General features: G+C 43.0%; 1 protein-coding gene across 1 annotated transcript; it reads left to right on the top strand.

The window, feature by feature from the left end:
* The first annotated feature begins 1,389 nt into the window (after window positions 1-1,389).
* On the top strand, window positions 1,390-12,107 carry LOC135546516 (transcription factor E2F8-like). The gene is made up of 14 exons (XM_064975009.1): window positions 1,390-1,630; window positions 2,692-2,767; window positions 2,957-3,205; window positions 3,305-3,458; window positions 3,710-4,015; window positions 4,225-4,386; window positions 4,659-4,796; window positions 5,059-5,253; window positions 5,351-5,438; window positions 5,582-6,077; window positions 6,261-6,536; window positions 9,868-9,994; window positions 10,180-10,532; window positions 10,814-12,107. The coding sequence occupies exons 2-14, from the start codon at window positions 2,699-2,701 to the stop codon at window positions 10,970-10,972; spliced, it is 2,772 nt and encodes a 923-aa protein (XP_064831081.1). The 5' UTR covers window positions 1,390-1,630; window positions 2,692-2,698; the 3' UTR covers window positions 10,973-12,107.
* The last annotated feature ends 8,648 nt before the right edge of the window (window positions 12,108-20,755 follow it).

The following is a 20,755-nucleotide window of genomic DNA, read 5'->3' on the forward strand; positions in this document are numbered from 1 at the left end:
AGTGCGTAGCATGAGCAGAATGCAATAGTTATATAGTGTATTAAACTAACGATTGTAGCTAAATCAGTTATGCAAAGCAAGCCCTCAACAATTTCTGCACAAACATTTCCAAATAATAAACACAAAACATACAAGAAGCATATGGATGATGGTATATCACCCTGCAGAAATCCTGCTAAGGCAGGTGCTGCATTTCCTTTACTCTGACATGGGGTCGCTCACCAACATTAAAGGTGGAAAATAAACTATGGAAAGCTGTTGAAATAGACGTAACCTAACTAAAAATCATAAAAATAGATGGAATTTAAGTAAAATGTTAGGAGTATCTACTCACCCAACACATCAGCAGCGAATGTAATGTTTCCCTTCAAGGACGAACTGCTCCCTACAGCACGTCACTCGCTACCTTCCCTTTTTTCCCTTTCCTTCTTGAACAGCCAGTGCATGCTTTGCTTTGCTCAGCAAAGTCCCACTCTCTCCTCAATCGATAACATCGCGTCACGTCACTGGACCCGCGCGCCCAATGCGCCCATCGTTTTCTCCACCAGCTCCCATGCACCATCCGTTTCCATGGATACTGACAGATAGAATGGTTTTGGTGACACCTAGCGACATTGTATCGAATGTCTCATGCCAACAGCCAATCTGTGCAAATTGTATCTCCCAGTCTCCCTCTGAGTAAATGCACAAAATAAAACACCAATCACAATTAATCGTTAAAAAATGACATTGGTGCCATAACGTTTTAGTATTTTATGGTGATATATGTATGATATACTTTTTACTTCGTTCAATTTTATCTCCAACAAATTGAAACGGCATGTTATCGTCTCCTAGTCTGCATATATGAATGATATGGTAACATTTTACAGAATGGCTACATCGATATGGTACTAGAAACTATGGTACTATTATATAAGTATATTGTGGGTACTTTATATTAGAGATTGGTGAGATCATTGCAATAGCTGGAATTGAGTTTTGGAACGGAGTCAAAACATGTGGTTTCCTTATGTCTGAGGTGTTTGACTCCGTTTTAAAACACCATTCCAGCCATTACAATGAGCCCGTCCTGATATAGATCCTCGAACCAGCCACCTTTGCCGTATATTCGTGTTTTCTTCTTCGCCAAAATCAGAGGAAAAATCAACTATGGAGACATGTTGAAATAGACGTAGCCTAATTTAATGGTTGCCAAAATTGAGTTGGCTTTATGCCAAGTTTCTGGCAAGATATCCGTGCAGCGTTTAATGTAAACGCGTGAGTAGTTTCAAATTGTGATGGTTGGCTCTATCCGGTGGGGGGAGTTCTGGGCGTTCTGTACGCGTGAAACTAGGCGGGACAAATGAAATGGTCCTCAAATCAACGTATTTTACTCACTTGGGTAGGACTACAGGGCAAAAGTCCTGTTGGCTCTCCTTTTACATCGTTAGTGTGAATTAGCTGATCGTCTGGTTCCGAAATTGCATGGGGACATTGACAACATTTTAAAAAACAATCAAGATATTAGGATTGTTTTGTCAGCCAATAGCAAAGCACACGTTTATCACCAATGCCTTTAGCTGCTTGACTTTGCAAGGGGATGCAAACAAGAATTTGAGAGGGGCACAAATGTAACCTGTGCTATAGGGTAAGTAACTACATATATTTGTGTTCATCATTTCTCTTTATGGGACTGTGATTGTCAGTCAGATCTTATTCCCCATCTTTAGCTCGCTAACAACTGTACTTTACACCATTTGTTGGAGTCTAGTTAACCCGCGCCTTACTGTACGTAACTAGCTGGTCAGCTAGCTATTGCTATCCAAATTGCATGGGATCTCATGTAAATAATGTGCATTTGTAGTTTCTAACATTTAATACAACTCTTATGAAGTATTAAGGCGCGTATTTGTGACTTATAGCTCGCAAAAATGTAGCTGTTTTTGGAAGACGTAGCTATAGCTAGCGAGCCAGCTTTTTAGAAGAGGGTGCAGTGGTAGCATTGACCCGCGCTCGCAATAGCTCATTCGCTGGCCAACAAACTAGTTGGAAAGCGATACAATTTGTTCTGCCCAGCCTTTATTAACGTGTAACAACATTTTGTTACGCAAATGTATTCCTGCGGACTTGCTTTCGTGCACTATAAGCTTTGTAAAGTAGCACAAATGACCCGTGTATGTCACATTTCAATGTTCCGGGTTGTGTCACTGGAATGTCTGCACATTCCGCGCCAAGATTTAAAAAAAATATTTACCTGCGCGGGACGGTCCGAATTCGATCAGGTCATCGCCTGCTTCATTCTTACTGGTTACTTGCCGCAAAATAGGCGTGTCGTTGAAGCGGTTTTGCTTGATCATTCGATGGAGTGCATGTCAGTTACCGCCAAGCGTTAACTGTGATATTTTGATTCGATTCGATTTTTAATATTCATCTATTTAAATCAACCGAGAGGCACGGTATTATTTGGTAAATGTGATTGAATTAGAAGCGTAGCTGCTAGCTATATCGTTAGTATGTTAACACCGAAGGAATATAATGCAGTTAAGAAACGGTAACTAAGCCTATAACGTTTTGTGAAACTTGGATTGAGTGAATCAAATACATTGGTTTGCTTGCTAACGTTAACTGTTATTGATCTAACTAGCTAGACACTGCTTTTTTTGTTAGCGAATATCAGTCTTACATTCTTTATTTTAAATTGAAATTTAGTTGGAAAATGTCGAGCACTTCACCGGAGTCCGAGTATCTGAGACATACAACTCAAACCACCACCTCTAATCACAAGGTTAGTAATAGCTAGCTACTACATGTTTCTGTTGATTTTTAAATCCAGGTTACTATCTTATTGTTTATATAGTAGTTAATATGCTGTATAGGTATGTTCAAGGGTATTTGACTGACTGTTACATAACTAACTCTCGCAGTGACATCCAGTGATCCTTAAATAATCTTTTCTATTTACTTTGTCCAACAGGGGAATGTATTTGCAGAGCCACAAGCACTGACAAAAACACCAAGGAAAGCATCTACCCAAGACACTGTGCTAACAGAGATTCAATCCAACATGGGACCCCTTATGACCCCAACTAAAGGAAGGGAGACTGGGACTGGTGAGCCTTGGACCCCAACCTCCAATTTGAAAATGCTGATGAGCGCTGCCAGCCCTGAGATCAGGAACAGAGAGAAAGAGCTGTGTATGGACTCTGAGGGAGGGGATGCCATGGTAAAATAATACACACACACACACACACAAATGAGTCTGCAGCTAAGACCTTAGAAATGTATTGATTGCCTGTTTGATCTTTTTCCTATTCATCCATAGGACCACGAGCTTGGAGAGGAAGGGGAGAAACAGATCAGCAGAAAAGAGAAGAGTCTGGGTTTGCTCTGTCACAAGTTCCTGGCCCGCTACCCTGATTATCCCAACCCTGCCCTCAACAACGACATCAGTCTGGATGATGTTGCCACAGAGCTTAGTACGTCCTGTTTTACTTCTATCTCTCCACTGTCTTTATTCCCATTTCATTTTTTCCTCAGAATTAAGCTGTGTTACCCTTGTATTTTAAATTTTTGAAGAATGCAATAAATACAGCATGTATTCCCTAAGTAGAGGCCTATATGCTGATGCTGTAGATAAGCAGTTGCAAACTAGAGACAGACAGTATACAAACAAGACCACTTTACTCATGTTCATTCAACTCACATTCTCTCTTCTCTGGCCGAACAGATGTGGAGCGCAGGCGCATCTATGACATCATGAATGTGCTGGAGAGCTTGCACATGGTCAGCCGGCTAGCCAAGAATCGCTACACGTGGCACGGGCGCGCTAACCTACCACAGACCCTGGCCAAGTTGCGGCAGGTGGGCGAGGAACATCGCTACGGGCAACAGATGCAGCAGATCCGCCAGCGCAGCCTGGAAAAGGAGTTGGACTCGGACGGTGAGGAGAAAGAGAACGAGGAGGTGGAAGGAGGAGAACAGGGTCAGAAGGAGATGTTCTTCGTTGAGCTTCCTGGGGTGGAGTTTAAAGCTGGTGAGAGGCCAGGATTAACCTCATTTGATTAAGATATATTAATACAATTGTTCGTAATATGTAGCATGCAATTGATTTACCCTGTACGGCAAGGATTTTGTAGAAAAAAGTTTCCCCAGTAGATATTTCTTGTTTTAGTCGGCTGAACTGAGTGACCATGGTCTTGGCTATGCAGTAACCTTGCTATTATTCACTTGTGTTCTCTCCAGCCTCCGTGAACAGCAGGAAGGACAAGTCTCTGAGGGTGATGAGCCAGAAGTTTGTCATGTTGTTCCTGGTGTCCACACCTCGGGTGGTCAGTTTGGATGTGGCTGCCAGGATCCTCATTGGAGAGGACCAGGTGGCTGATCAGGACAAGAGCAAGTTCAAGAGTGAGTGTTGAGCCTTTAAGGGCAAAACAGTCCTTCATGCCTCTGGCACAGCCTGTGGAAGTCTGTATATAACAGAATTACTAACTAGCAAATCTGTTCTCTCAGCCCATTTTTAGCTAGGATACACAAGCTTTGTCATACAAGTTGAGTGTGTAGTTGGCACAATAAGTAAGATTCTGCACACTGAGATGCTCCCTCAAGTGTTTTAAGACCTTAGGGTCTTCATCTAGTGATGATGAGTAATGTCTGAATGTGTGTCTGTGTGTTTGCAGCTAAGGTCCGCAGGCTGTATGATATAGCCAACGTGCTGCGGAGCCTGAAGCTAATAGAGAAGGTCCATGTGACAGAGGAGAAAGGGAGGAAGCCAGCCTTTGAATGGACCGGCCCTGAGGACTTCCCCAGTGTGAATGGTAGGCACTCATCAGAACACACTGTTGTCTTCCCAATAATACTTCACTTGAAGGGGTTACCCTACATAATAACACCATCACACGGCCTTGATTTCTACATGATATAGAAGTACCCTGTGCCATTGAAGCTATGCTGAACTTTTGCTATACAAGTTAGTGGTTTATATGAACTTTGTGAGTCAGGCACCGTTTAACCTTTAATGGTGTCCAACCTGCCTCTCCCATTCACCAGACAAAATCTTGTGTTTCAATTCACACATAGAGACCACTGCCACTACAGCGACTGCCAAGAGGAAACTTGAGTCTCGTACCTCCGTAGACAACTGTGCCAAAAATCTCTTCTCCTCTCCGGGGAGTAAACGCAGCTTCACCCGCCACCCCTCCCTCATCAAACTGGCCAAGAGCATCCAGGAAGACCGGCGCAAGATCAACTCAGCCCCCACCAGCCCTGTCAAGAGTAAGTCCTGTGAGATATTTAGATAGAGTCTGGGATATTATTCAGATGTTTTTACAGAGAGTTGGGTGTGTAAATTAGCTTCTGTTTTTCTTTTCAGATGATTCCTTGAGCAGTGAGTTCTTTCCCACCAAAATGGCCCAACTAGCGGCCATCTGTAAGTTCCAGCTTGACCAGCAATCGAACAAGTAAGCGCAATGAGAATCAGGCAGTACTATCGTATCCTTTATTCTTCTAAATTAACCAGAAACGTTGTACGTTTCCTTGTTAACCTCAACTCAGACTGTCAGATGTTACAATGAGTCTTTTCCCATTACCGGGTTGTTGACAGGACACTGAAGTCTGCAGTTACTGTGACTGAGGCACTGCCAGCTCATCAACAGAAAGCTTCTAAAAAGCCAGAAGCTCCACAGCACCCAGTATTAACACCCACAGAAGCCTGTGCCAGCACTGTCCACCTCACTCCACGGGCACAGTTCACCCCCCAACCTACTGGGGCAATGTCCTTCCACCCTGCCCAGTGTTCACCCCTCATCCCTATGCTGCTGCCCCAACACCAGGGAGGCGGTCCCTACGCCATCTACATGCACCCCTCCTCCTTCAGGCCACACCCCCTAACCAGGCCTCAGCCAACCAGCCTAGCTGTGCGCTCTATGACCTTCGAGGATAAGACGGGGCGGAGCCCGAGTGATGTCACTGTGCAAGGCCACTCGTCTGCTACGAACAAGCTGCCAACCAGCAGCCCCTCGGCATTAAAACGTGTGTGTTCAGAGAGAACTTCAGAAGAAAGCCCCTCCAAGGCCAAGAGGATTGACCCTAGCACCAGAGTAAGACCTGTTCTTTACACGTTACTTCTGCCTCTACACAGCTCAGTTGTACCTACTTTTGACCAGAATGTGAGGTGACTTGTCACTAGTAGAGAACTTTGGCAATGACATACAAATAAAGAAGCCTGATAAATAGTTATAGCAACAGTCATACCAAGCTAACCCTTCTCTCCTCTCCTCCAGGACACGTCTCCTAAGCTATGTGAGATCCTCCAGGCTCGTCTAAAGGCGCGTCGCGGGGGTCTCGTCTCCAGCCGTCCCTCACCCCGAGCCCTCCACCTGGACCCAGAGTTCGTCAACACCCCTGGGAGCTCAGTGGCCGTAGCAGCCAATCAGACACTGGAGCAGAACCTGGAGACCTTCCTGGAGAAGGAGGAGAAGGTCGCAACCTCAGACAGCGAGGCAGGGCTCACGCCGGTCAGAGCTGTTCCACTGAACCCTCAACACCTACACACAGAGGTAAACACACACACACATAGCTAAAATACCGATACTGGTAATAACAGAAAACACTTGGCTTTAGATGTTATGTGTGTACAATATCTTTGGATGATGTATAGGGATGTGCATCTTTCCCTTTCAAGAATATTCGATACATGGGCTCCAATACGATACAGGAACGATACGTTTTAGTTTGAAACGATTAGAGAACGAATCAATGCGATATGATTCAATGCAAACATTTGTTGCATAAACACATTCATTTTTTTTTTTTTTTAATATGTATGTTTGTCACCTGCTCCAAATACAACGGGTGTAGTCTTTACTGTGAAATGCTTGCTTACGGGCCCTTCCCAAATAGTAACACGAGGAATAAAATACACAAAAATGGAGCAATACAGAGAGTACTGGTACCAGATCAATGTGCAGGGGTACGAGGTAGACATTTACATGAAGGCAGGGTAAAGTGACTCGGCGTCAGGATAGATAAGAGTCAAATAAGAATGGAGTATCGGCAGAATATAAACACGTGTTTTTATTGTCGGTGTGCGCGTGTGTGTTATGTACAGTATGTGGATGTGTGTGGGCTTTGTGCGAGTGTCAGTGCAGTGTGAGTGTGTCTATAGGCCAGTGTGTATGTATAGTCTTGTGATTGTGCATAGAGTCAGTGCGAGATAGGGTCTGTGCCGATTGATCTGGTGACCATTTAATGAACAATTTAGCAGTCTTATGGCTATTTAGTAGTCTTATGGCCTGTTGGTCCTGTCAGCCGATGCCCCGGTACCGTTTGCCGGACTGTAGCGGGGGGGTAAGTCTATGGCTTGGGTGGCTGTAGTCTTTGGCAATTTTTCGGGCCCTCTGACACCACCTTATATAGATGTCTTGGAGCTCTGCCCCAGCCAGTGGAAGTCTAAATTAAAATCTGCTGATGATGAAGCTCATGAGCTGAGCTTCTCTGAGCTGGATCTGTCTGAGCTGACTTCTGAGTGTGTGTGATGTATGTCTTTGGTGTATGTACCATGTAGGCCTGACCTGAGCTGAGTTTTTTTGTCCCCCCCCCACACACTTTGGTTCTGAAATTACCATCACCCACTAATTCACTTTTTGAACTCATTTATACATTTTTATTGTTTACAAATTAGCTATGACATAGCCGATGAATATATTTTACAACTGGAATATATTTTCACCCCCATCTCAAAATAGAATGGTTTTGACCATTTGGACATTTGTATGGAGTGATCTCTCGCTTTGGCCGTGCAGTGTGCCTCGCAAAAGTGATTGCTTTCCTCGTTATGAAATTAGTAACCTTATCCTGTATGTATGTATGTGTATATATATAAATAAATAAATAAAATACATATGCACTGAGTATACAAGGGCTCCTGAGTAGCGCAGCGGTCTAAAGGCCTGCATCTAGAGGCGTCACTACAGACCCTGGTTCGATTCCAGGCTGTATCACAACCGGCCGTGATTGGGAGTCCCATAGGGCGGCGCACAATTGTCCCAGCGTCGTTAGGGTTTGGCCGGGGTAGGCCGTCATTGTAAATAAGAATTTGTTCAACTGACTTGCCTAGTTAAATAAGGGTTAAATAAATACAAAACTTTAAGGACACCTGCTCTTTCCATGACATAGACTGATCAGGTGAAAGCTATGATCCCTTATTAATGTCACTTGTTAAATCCACTTCAATCAGTGTAGATGAACAGGAGGAGACAGGTTAAAGAAGGATATTGAAGCCTTGAGACATGGATTGTGTATGTGTGCCACTCAGAGGGTGAATTGGCAAGACAAAAGATTGAAGTGCCTTCGAACAGGCTATGGTAGTTAGGTGCCAAGCGCACCTGTTTGTGTCAAGAACTGCTGAGTTTAAGCTCAACAGTCTCCCGTGTGTATCACCCAAAGGACATCCAGCCAACTTGACACAACTGTGGGATGCATTGGAGTCAACATGGGCCAGCATACCTGTGGAATGCTTTCAACACCTTGTAGAGTCCATGCCCTGATGAATTGAGGCTGTTCGGAGGGGAAATGGTGGAGGTGCAACTCTATTAGGAAGGTGTTCCTAATGTTTGGTATGCTGATTGTTTAAAGCAAAAAAAATATTGCTGATGGTGACCCTGAATAATTAAAATTAAGTCTATAGTAAGCCCCTTCAGCAGGTATAGCCAGATGAGAGTTGTTTCTGATAGCTTACTTTAATTCCGGTAAAACAGCATTTTCAACAGCGCATACAGTTGAAGTTGGAAGTTTACATTAGAGGTCGACCGATTTAATTATGTGGATATATTGAAGCAACATTTCAAGACATCAGTGAGGAAGTTTAAGCTTGGTCGCAAATGGGTCTTCCAAATGGACAATGACCCCAAGCATACTTCCAAAGTTGTGGCAAAATGGCTTAAGGACAACAAAGTCATGGTATTGGAGTGGCCATCACAAAGCCCTGACCTCAATCCTATAGAACAATTTGTGGGCGGAATTGAAAAAGTGTGTGCGAGCAAGGAGGCCTACAAACATGACTCGGTTAAACCAGCTCTGTCAGGAGGAATGGGCCAAACTTCACCCAACTTATTGTGGAAGCTTGTGGAAGGCTACCTGACACGTCTGACCCAAGTTTAACCATTTAAATGCAATGCTACCAAATACTAATTGAGTGTATGTAAACTTCTGACCCACTGGGAATGTGATGAAATTAATAAAAGCTGAAATAAATCTCACTCAACTATTATTCTGACATTTCACATTCTTAAAGTAAAGTGGTGATCGTAACTGACCTGAGACGGAATTTTTACTAGGATTAAATGTCAGGAATTGTGAAAAACTGAGTTAAATGTATTTGGCCAAGATGTATGTAAACTTCCAACTTCAACTGTATATAACAACAATCTAGCAAATCACAAAGGTTGTCACAATCTTAATATCATGCAAGCCATTTTAGTGTTTGAATGCTGAATGTGCCACACAGATGTGCAAGACCAACTCGCGTTGGTCAGCATGTGAAGCTGGGCACAGTGCGCAGTTTGACTAGGCTACTGATATTGCCTGGAGTTGTTCGGCATGCAAAATTACCTGTAGAGCAATGACTGTCAAAAGAGTGACGTGCAGTTCGACACAAAAGATAAGCTGTGTTTTCGGATGTAGAAAGAATGTATTAAACTTATGAACCAGTGACTCGTAACGTTTGAATCGATTTCCTGACAAATGCATGCTACATTTGGTCTGAGTCTGAAGACCAACACACTTGCATCTTCAACATTTGAATCTGGGACCGATGCGTATCGGTGAATCGTTGCGTCCATAATACTGACTTAATGACTCTTTTCTCGGTCTGTCTCTGTCGGGTTCCAGACTCTGATCCCCACTGGCTACCTGATCCCCATCTCCCAGCAGTCACTCTTCAGCTACAAAGACCACAACACAGAGAGCAGCAAAGCCTTCACACCCACCTACAACATCTACCACACACCCACAGCAGGTATACATAACTTTAACATTTTTTCACAGTCAGCACACACACAAATGCAAATTTGAACTGTCTTTTCATTTATTTATTTTCGGAGGACCTTGAGTATAGCATACAAGCATTCGGTATCAGATGACTCAAATTGGAAATCTGTATCTTGTGACTGTAATTAACTGTCTTCCCTCTCTCCTTCCCAGGCTCTAGACCTCCCCCGATCCAGGAGTTCACCCCCACCAGCCTCCCCCTCCACAGGCCTCCCCCCTCCTCGCCCTTCTCTGCCCAGGGACACCGCTTCCCCAGCCCTGCCATCCTCAACTTTACCCTGCAGAACCTGGGCCTCATCCCTGGGCCTGGCTCTGTGCCCACTTACAGCCCTGGCACTGGCCACACCCCGGAGCACCCCAGCTCCATGCCCAGCCCCCTGCCTCCCCACCTGGGCCTGCATCAGAGGGGCGGCATGGTGTTCGTTAAGCCCATGTCCCCCGTGCCAGTCCAACATCAGATGACCGGCCCAGGCGGGCAACCACTCACGCTAATCAGCCTACAGCAGGTGAGATACATGCTTGCATACATACATCCACACAAACACTGTTACACACACAAACACTGGGTCACACATACAGACAGCATACTTACACACACAGCTTCACACCCCAATAATCTTGTCACACACACAAACAGTCAAAGGCAAACCCTTCCTCCCTAATTGCTAATGGTGTGCTGCTGGTTCAGTGCTTGGGTAACTAGCTTCACTGATTATATAATCAAGGTGTGATGTTGATTGTAAAACGGCTAACTTCTCTGTCGTTGTCTTTCTCTCCTCCTCTTCAGATGACCACGCCCAAAGGGACGGCCCTCCCCCAGCACAGTTTCTTCCACACCCCGCTGGCTACCGTGGTAACCACCAGCCATGGACACACGGCGCCGGCGGGCACCAAAACCGTTTACATCCCTCAGCGGAAGTTGGACGTCACCGCTGAGGACACCTAAAGACTATGCTGCTACACAAACTTTCTGTGTGTGTGTGTGTGTGTGTGTGCGCGCGTCAGCCCTTCAACATGTGTGTCTGTGCATGTCTGCATGGCTTTCTATGGTCCGACTGTCGTATTTTTTAAGGCATACTGTAGGTTGAGTGGTTTTGTGTTTTAGGGTATGTGATGTCGCCATATGAGTTAATCCAAAACTGGTCCATAGGTTATTTCAGCGTTTCCCACACTCAGTGCAAGTTTTTTTTTTTGCTAGTACTACACAACTGATTCCAATTATTAAAGCTTGATGATTAGTTGATTATTTGAATCAGCTGTGTAGTGCTAGGGCAAAAACCAAAACGTGCAGCCCTTGGGGTCCTGGGGACTGAGTTTCAGAAGCCCTGGTTTATTCCATTTCGACAGGGGAAGACAAAGTATGTGAACATGGTGTGGAAACTCCATACAGAAACAGCTGCGAGTCACCATCATCACAGCTAGCTCCAAATATAACTGATGGCGAGACCAGCCTTGGTAAATACTCAACCCTGGGGCTTGATACACGATATGCTGGATATTACTGTGTAATACTATAATACTACAACATACTTTTGATCCTGGTGTATATGTATGGAAATATGATTAGGGCTCACCAGTAGGTATTAAACTGGCGAGGGGTGCTTTCTGTGTCTGAATACTAAACAGTGAAACTGTCTGTAGGTTTTAAAGGGTTGTTTGCCAAAATGTAATACGCTGGCGGAGTATTTCAACATTTCTCAACGAGAAGTTGTATTGAAGTCCCATTACATCATCAACGTGCCATAGAGAAGAACACCAACCTAACCCCAGTTCACTGGGATGACATTGATACGTGACAGCGGAACTTTGATGACTGAAATAGAAACATTTGATTGAAAAGTATTGTAGATGAACTGTTTTTGTATGTGTCAAATTGGTAAGACTACAATTTTGCACATTGTACATGCTAACTGTTACCCTTCAAAAGCTGAACTGTATGTGATTAATATGTAAGGGGTGAATGTTTTTTGATGGGATTCCTACCTTAGGCTAATCAGGTAATTGAAATCAGATCTTAATGCATAAGGAATGGACTTTAAGCATCCTTGTATATAAAATGGTAAACTATTAATATTGTTAAACCGGTGTCTGTCCTGTTCATGCATGCTTTACTGTCTCCCTCGGTTGATGAATACATGGTCGATGATATGGTGGTGTCCTACAGCATTAGTCTAGAGTGTGAATATGATAAAGGTGGTTTCATATCCAACAGTAAATACAGTGCATGCCTTCAATTCCAACCAATTAAAAACACAAACACGTATAGATTTAATTCTGTGTACACACTCCTTTTAACATCATGTGTCATTCCAATTACCATCAGCCAGTGATTGAATCAACATTGTTTCCACATCATTTCAATGAAATTACATTGATCCAACACGGAATAGACATTGAATTGACTGAGACCGGCTGTATTTTCAGTAAAACCGATATCATATACTGGCCAGTGTCCAATCAGTGCCACGTTTTTTTGAATATTTGGTCCAAGGGTCCATGGATCTGACTGATGATGAATTTGAGCTCTCTCTAATTAAGTTGAAATGCATGAACATAATTTGAATTGATCCATCATGAAATTTCCATGTGAGGTAAGTGTTATTGACCAGGCTGCTTCAAGCGGTCCAGGGTGGATACTGGAATATGTTCTTCCATGGTCCTAATTCCTGGAGCTTTATCACCACACTCCAGCCTTATGGAGGTGACGGACTACCTCTGAAATGAATGGGTGAGAAGAGAGGAGAGTCCGGACTGGCTGAGATGCCTTATCTCTGCTAGAAGAACAGGCTCGACAACGTCGCTGTCACTATAATATGATGGGTATCATCAAAGAGAAACCAAATGTAGACATTTGTGGGGGGTTTTGTAGTCCGAACCAATCCCAATGCATGCATAGCCGTGGGAATTAGAGCTGCTGAGGGTTCTGCAGCACCTCCTGTTAAATCAGTATTGAAATAAAATATATATATATAAATATATACATACACACACACAGTATCAGTTAAAGTTCACACCTACTCATTCTAGGGTTTTATTTATTTTTTCTACATTGTAGAATAGTAGTGAAGAGAGCAAAGCTATGACATAACACATGGAAACTCAGCAACAAAAAAAAAGAAACGTCCCTTTTTCAGGACCCTGTCTTTCAAAGATAATTCGTAAAAATCCAAATAGCTTCACAGGTATTCATTGTAAAGGGTTTAAACTCTGTTTCCCATCTTTGTTCAATGAACCATAAATAATTAATGAACATGCACATGTGGAACGTCGTTACGACACTAACAGCTTACAGACAGTAGGCAATTAAGGTCACAGTTATGAAAATTTAGGACACTAAAAGAGGCCTTTTTACTGACTGAAAAACACCAAGAGAAAGATGCCCAGGGTCCCTGCTCATCTGCGTGAACGTGCCTTAGGCATGCTGCAAGGAGGCATGAGGACTGCAGATGTGGCCAGGGCAATAAATTGGAATATCTGTACTGTGAGAAGCATAAGACAGCACTAAAGGGAGACAGGATGGACAGCTGATCATCCTCACAGTGGCAGACCACGTGTAACAACACCTACACAGGATTGGTACATCCGAACGTCACACCTGTGAGACAGGTACAGGATGGCAACAACAACTGCCCGAGTTACACCAAGAACGCACAATCCCTCCATCAGTGCTCAGACTGTCCGCAATAGGCTGAGAGGCTGGACTGAGGGCTTGTAGGCCTGTTGTAAGGCAGGTCCTCACCAGACATCACCGGCAACAACGTCGCCTATGGGCATAAACCCACCGTCGCTGGTCCAGACAGGACTGGCAAAAAGTGCTCTTCACTGATGAGTCGCGGTTTTGTCTCACCACGGGTGATGGTCGGATTCGCGTTTATTGACGAAGGAATGAGCGTTACACCGAGGCCTGTACTCTGAAGTGGGATCGATTTGGAGGTGGAGGGGCAGTCATGGTCTGGGGCGTGTGTCACGGCATCATCGGACTGAGCTTGTTGCCATTGCAGGTAATCTCAACGCTGTGCGTTACAGGGAAGACATTCTCCTCCCTCATGTGATACCTTTCCTGCAGGCTCATCCTGAAATGACCCTCCAGCATGACAATGCCACCAGCCATACTGCTCGTTCTGTGTGGGATTTCCTGCAAGACAGGAATGTCAGTGTTCTGCAATGGCCAGTGAAGAGCCAGGATCTCAATCCCATTGAGCATGTCTGGGACCTGTTGGATTGGAGGGTGAGTGCCATTCCCCCCAGAAATGTCCAGGAACTTGCAGATGCCTTGGTGGAAGAGTTGGGTAACATTTCACAGCAAGACCTGGCAAATCTGGTGCAGTCCATGCGGAGGAGATGCATTGCAGTAATTAATTTAGGGCTAGGCCCCTTTTTTCTCCACTCCCTGTCTGAATGACGTGCCCAAAGTAAACTGCCTGTAGCTCAAGGCCCTGAAGACAGGATATGCATATAATTGGTACCATTGGAAAGAAAACACTTAGAATTTTGTAGAAATTAAAATAATGTAGGAGAATATAACAATAGATATGGTAGGAGAAAATCCAAAGAAAAACCAACCAGACTTTTTTTTTTAGGGAGACCATCCTCTTAGAAATGCAAGAGAATGGTCATATTGAAAATTAGCTTCCTGGATGCAATTCCCATGTCTTCCATGGAGTGTCAGCAGTCTTTGTTCAAGGTTTCAGGCTTGTACATTCAAAAATGAATAATAAATATCAGTTTTAGTAGAGGGACACAGTCATGGAAATGTGTGTTTGTGCGCGCCATGATGATATTACACACCTGCTAAAAATCGGTTTTCCTATTGAACATACTTCTTTCGGAAAAAAAATAATAGTTTGATTACATTTTAGGGTATCTGAGGAGTAAATAGAAATGTATTTTGACTTGTTGAAACAAAGTTTAGGGGTAGATTTTTAGATTCCTTTCCCTGCAAGTTGAAGTGGATTATTCAAATCGATGGCACCAACTAAACTGACGTTTTGGGATATAAAGAAGGATGTGATCTAACAAAAAGACACTACATGTTATAGCTGGGACCCTTTGGATGATAAATCAGAGGGAGATTTTCAAAAAGTAAGTGAATATTTAATCGTTAAATGTGAATGTATGAAACCTGTGCTGGTGGAAAAATATTTTGATCTGGGGCGCCGTCCTCAAACAATCGCATGGCATGTTTTCCTTGTAATAGCTACTGTAAATCGGACAGTGCGGTTAGATGAACAAGAATTTAAGCTTTTAGCTGATAGACACTTATGTACATAAATGTTTAAAATCCTTAATATTTATGATTTTTTATTTGAATGGTGCACCCTCCAGTTTCACTAGCGGGACACCTAGCCCTAAGTTAATGCAGCTGGTGGCCACACCAGATACTGACTGTTACCTTTGATTTTGACCCCCCCCCTTTTGTTCAGGGACGCGTTATTCCATTTCTGTTAGTCACGTCTTTGGAACTTGTTCAGTTTATGTCTCGGTTGTTGGTTTTGTAGTTATTGTTAGACCATTCCTGGTGAACAAGCAAGCCATTAGGCTACAGCACTTTTAATGTTATGGTCTCTAATGGTCTTCAATGGTAAAAGTCCCAAACACACACTGTATAGTGTTTGCAATTGTAATGGTATAGGTTTGGGTTTAATGGTAAATATCACTATTCACAATACATTTTGAGCTGTTTCCTGATAATTGTACTGAAAAACGTGCAATTAATTTTTTTATTATGGTTGTTTTGGAAATATTGAATCAAATATTTCTCAGATACCGGTGCTTGTGAATTCAAATAGACTTTATTACAAAAAGTAACAAAGCCGAGCAATTCCATGGAACAACTCAATTCTCTTGCCATAGACCTTAGGCCTTATAGGTTTCCACCTTCAGATAACACACACACACACACACACACACACACACACACACACACACACACACACACACACACACACACACACACACACACACACACACACACACGGTCACTCCCCTCTATGTAGATAATTAACACCCCTTGGCCTCTCACCACCATTATCTTTCTGTCTCAATTCTGTCTTGTTTACAGATTCTATTGGTGGCATATACATAGCAATGATACAAAAAATAAGACACACATAATGCAGGTGTCTGTCCAATGATACTCATAGGACTACACAATGGCTCTCCCCAAGCCTGTAATGGCACAGACATGCATATACAATACAACTACATGCCCTAAAACCAGTCACAGGAACAGGCAATGACTTCCTTCAGGCCTACAACAGCACAAGCATACATACATAATGCAATTGCATGTCTCAATGCTAGTCACAGGACCAGGTAATGACTTCCATCAGGCCTATAACAGTACAGGCATACATTTTCTGCTTACGTTCTGTTTTTACATGTCTAGTGATTAACTCCATGTTGACCCAGCTCTGTTTATTCACCTGAGCTCAGCCTTTATTCTGCTTGCACATGTCTATTAATTAACCTTATGTTGATACTGCTTACTACTTCTGAAGTGCATAATATATTTACTGGAAAATAGTCATGAATTTTCTCCTATATTGTCACAACATTTTAGTTCCTAGCCCAAGTTGTGCAGCTGTCTAAGTCACTGCATTGCATTGCTTGGGGCGTCAATACAGACCCGGGTTGGATCCCAGGCTGTGTCATAACCGGCCGTGTGGTGGGACAGGCAGACTTCGGTCGTCAGTTGAATGGGTGTTTCCTCCGACACAGTGCAGCTGGCTTCCGGGTTAAGCAGGCGGGTGTTAAGGACATATGACTCAACCGTTGCCTCTCCCGAGCCCGTTGGGGAGAAAAAAGGGGGTAAAAAGCAAAAAGGTTAAAACCACACTATTAATTTTCCTAATGAGACAATGTTGGTAATGTTGATCACAGTTAACTTTTAAAAAAAGCTAGGGGCGTGGATCAGAAAACCAGTTAGTATCTGGTGTGACCACCATTTACCTCATGCAGTGCGACGCATCTCCTTCCGCATAGAGTTGATCAGGCAGTTGATTGTGGCCTTGTCCCACTCCTCAAAGGCTGTGCGAAGTTGCTGGATATTGGCAGGAACCAGAACACGCTGTCGTTGACGTCGGTCCAGAGCATCTCAAATATGCTCAATGGAGCATGCAGGCCATGGAAGAACTGGGACATTTTCAGCTTCCAGGAATTGTGTACAGATCCTTGCAACATAGGCCCGTGCATTATCATGCTTAAACATGAGGTGATGGTAGCAGATGAATGGCACGACAATGGGTCTCAGGATCTCATCACGGTATTTCTGTGCATTCAAATTGACAAAATGTAATTGTGTTCTTTGTCCGTAGCTTATGCCTGCCCATTTCATAACCAAACTGCCACCATGGGGCACTCTGTTCACAATGTTGACAAGTTGGCTTCTGTTTACAGTTCTACAGTGGCCATTGAAGATAAGAATCTTATTGAAATTCAGAAGAATAGCCCTGTCCCAACCTTCTTTAACAGTCCAGTCACTCCATGACACACAAACAGTAATCCTCTTATTTTGTTTGGCTTTGAGGTTGTCTGTTTTATTCTGCCTGGTCAACCAAACAACCAGCAAATCCTTCCCTCTGTAGGCAAAGGTCATTATTGCCAGCCAATCAGTGTTGGGGTGTTAAGATTAATTTTTATCCTTAGATTTGAGCCCTGAATCCAGCTGCCCCTTACACAGAGAACCTCTTAGCTTATGCCGGTTGTATCTTAATGGTCACTGGACCTTGAGAGATCACAGCAGCAGCAAAGAGAGGGGAGAGGTGGATCCCCTAAAATGGACCCCCTAAAATGTCCTTACTCCTCCTAATGCCAGTCTCAAATAATATGTTTCAATCACACCTAATTACCCATGAATGGCTGGGGGCTGCCAATAGGTAGATAGCACCACTGGGAGCATTAAAAGGCCTTTGTAATTATCTGCATGGAGGTGGGATCTGCTTCTCCATCTGCTGGTGCTGGCAAATGGGAGAGTCTATCCACTACAAGCCTTAGGTCGTACACAGTGGTGGAAAAAGTACCCAATTGTCATACTTGAGTAAAAGTAAAGATACCTTAATAGAAAAAAAGTCACCCAGTAAAATTCTACTTGAGAAAAGTTTCAAAGTAGTTGGGTTAAAATACACTTAAGTATTAAAAGTAAAGTAACATATACTTAAATATCAACAGTAAAAATCATTTCAAATTCCATATATTAGTGGTCTACGGCACTGCATCTCAGTGCTAGAGGCATCACTAAATCAAATAAAAATGTATTGGTCACATGGTTTGCAGCTGTTATTGTGAGTGTAGCAAAATGCTTGTGCTTCTAGTTCTGAAACTGCAGCAATATCTAACAAGTAATCGAACAATTCCACAACAACTACCTAATACACACAAATATAAGTTGGAAAGAATGGAATAAGAATATATACAAATAAATATATGGATGAGCAATGACAGAGGCATAAGCAAAATGCAATAGATGGTATAAAATACAGTATATACATATGAGATGAGTGATGCAAGATATGTAAACATTATTAAAGTGGCATTATTAAATTGACTAGTATTCCATTTATTAAAGTGGCCCAATGGTTACAAGTCTGTATGTTGGCAGCAGCCTCTGTGCTACTGATGGCTATTTAACAGTCTGATCGCCTTGAGATAGAAGCTGTTTTTCAGTCTCTCGGTCCCAGCTTTGATGCACCTGTACTGACCTCGCCTTCTGGATGGTAGCAAGGTGAACAGGCAGTGGCTCAGGTGGTTGTCCTTGATGATCTTTGTGGCCTTCCTGTGACATCAGGTGCTGTAGGTATCGTATATGCCAAAGCAGCAGCTACTCTTCCTGGGGTCCAGCAAAATTAAGGCAGTTTGTACAATTTTAAAACATTACAATACATTCACAGATTTCACAACACACTGTGTGCCCTCAGGCCCCTACTCCACCACTACAACATAGCTACAGTAGTAAATCCATGTGTATGTATAGTGCGTATGTTAATCGGGTGTGTGTGCGAACGCGTCTGTGCCAATGTTTGTGTTGCGTCACAGTCCCTACTGTTCCAAAGATGTTTTTATTATCTGTTTAAAAAAAATGTAATTTTACTGCTTGCATCAGTTACATGATGTGGAATAGAGTTCCATGTAGTTATGGCTCTACGTAGTACTGTGTGCCTCCCATAGTCTGTTCTGGACTTGGGGACTGTGACGAGACCTCGTGGCATTTCTTGTGGGGTATGCATGGGTGTCTGAGCTGTGTGCCAGTAGTTCAGACAGACAGCTCAGTGCATTCAATGTCAATACTTCTCATAAAAGTAGTGATGAAGTCAATCTCTCCTACACTTTAAACCAAGAGAGATTGACATGCATATGATTATTAGCTCTCTGTGTACATCCAAGGGCCAGCCGTGCTACCCTGTTCTGAGCCAATTGCAATTCCAATTGCAAAGTCCTTTTTTGTGGCAACTGACCACACGACTGAACAGTAGTCAAGGTGCGACAAAACTAGGGCTTGTAGGACCTTCCTTGTTGATAGTGTTGTTAAGAAGGCTGAGCATCACATTATGATAGAAAGACTTCTCCCAATCTTAGCTACTACTGCATCAATATGTTTTGACCATGACAGTCTACAACCTAGTGTTACTCCAAGCAGTTTAGTCCTCTCAACTTGCTCAATTTCCATATTAGTTACTACAAGATTTAGTTGAGGTTTAGGGTTTAGTGAGTGTTTTGTTCCAAATACATTGCTTTTAGTTTTAGAAATATTTAGGGCTCTTATTCCTTGCCACCCACTGAAACTAACTGCAGCTCTTTGTTGAGTGTTGCAGTCATTTCAGTCGCTGTATTAGCTGACGTGTATAGTGTTGAGTCATCCATATACATAGAAACTCTGGGTTTATTCAAATTCAGTGGCATGTTGTTAGTAAAAAATAATAAAAAGCAAAGGGCCTAAACAGCTACCCTGGGGAATTCCTGAATCTAACTGGATTATATTTGATAGGCTTCCATTAAAGAACACCCTCTGTGTTCTGCTACTTGTCTAACTCTTTATCCATATTATAGCAGGGAGTGTAAAGCCATAACACATACATGTTTCCAGCAGCAGACTATGATCAATAATGTCTAAAGCTGCACTGCACAAGTCTAACAAGACAGCCCCCACAATAATTTTATCATCAATTTCTCTCAGCAATCAGTAATTTGTGCTGTGCTTGTTGAGTGTCCATCCCTATAAGTATGCTGAAATTCTGTTGTCAATTTGTTTACTGTAAAATAGCATTGTATCTGGTCAAACAATTTTTTCCAGAAGTTTACTAAGGGTTGGTAACAGGCTGATTGGTCGGCTATTTAAGCCAGTAAAGGGGGCTTTACTATTTTTTTTCACCTTCATTTAACCAGGTAGGCTAGTTGAGAACAAGTTCTCATTTACAACTGCGACCTGGCCAAGATAAAGCATAGCAGTGTGAACAGACAACAGAGTTATACATGGAGTAAACAATAAACAAGTCAATAACACAGTAGAAAAAAAGAACAATAGAGTCTATATACATTGTGTGCAAAAGGCATGAGGAGGTAGGCGAATAATTACAATTTAGCAGATTAACACTGGAGTGATAAATGATCAGATGGTCATGTGCAGGTAGAGATACGGGTGTGCAAAAGAGCAGAAAAGTAAATAAATAAAAACAGTATGGGGATGAGGTAGGTAAATTGGGTGGGCTATTTACCGATGGACTATGTACAGCTG

The sequence above is a fragment of the Oncorhynchus masou genome, chromosome 1, assembly GCF_036934945.1.
Source record: "Oncorhynchus masou masou isolate Uvic2021 chromosome 1, UVic_Omas_1.1, whole genome shotgun sequence".
In the NCBI taxonomy this organism is placed as follows: domain Eukaryota; kingdom Metazoa; phylum Chordata; class Actinopteri; order Salmoniformes; family Salmonidae; genus Oncorhynchus; species Oncorhynchus masou.

What these genes read in the sequence shown, in the direction of transcription:
- LOC135546516 (XM_064975009.1), top strand. Translation starts at nt 2,699, where the DNA reads ATGTCGAGCACTTCACCGGAGTCCGAGTATCTGAGACATACAACTCAA. An exon ending in CCACCACCTCTAATCACAAG is followed by an intron (nt 2,768 to 2,956) that starts GTTAGTAATAGC and finishes TTTGTCCAACAG; the next exon opens with GGGAATGTATTTGCAGAGCC. An exon ending in TGGGGTGGAGTTTAAAGCTG is followed by an intron (nt 4,016 to 4,224) that starts GTGAGAGGCCAG and finishes TGTTCTCTCCAG; the next exon opens with CCTCCGTGAACAGCAGGAAG.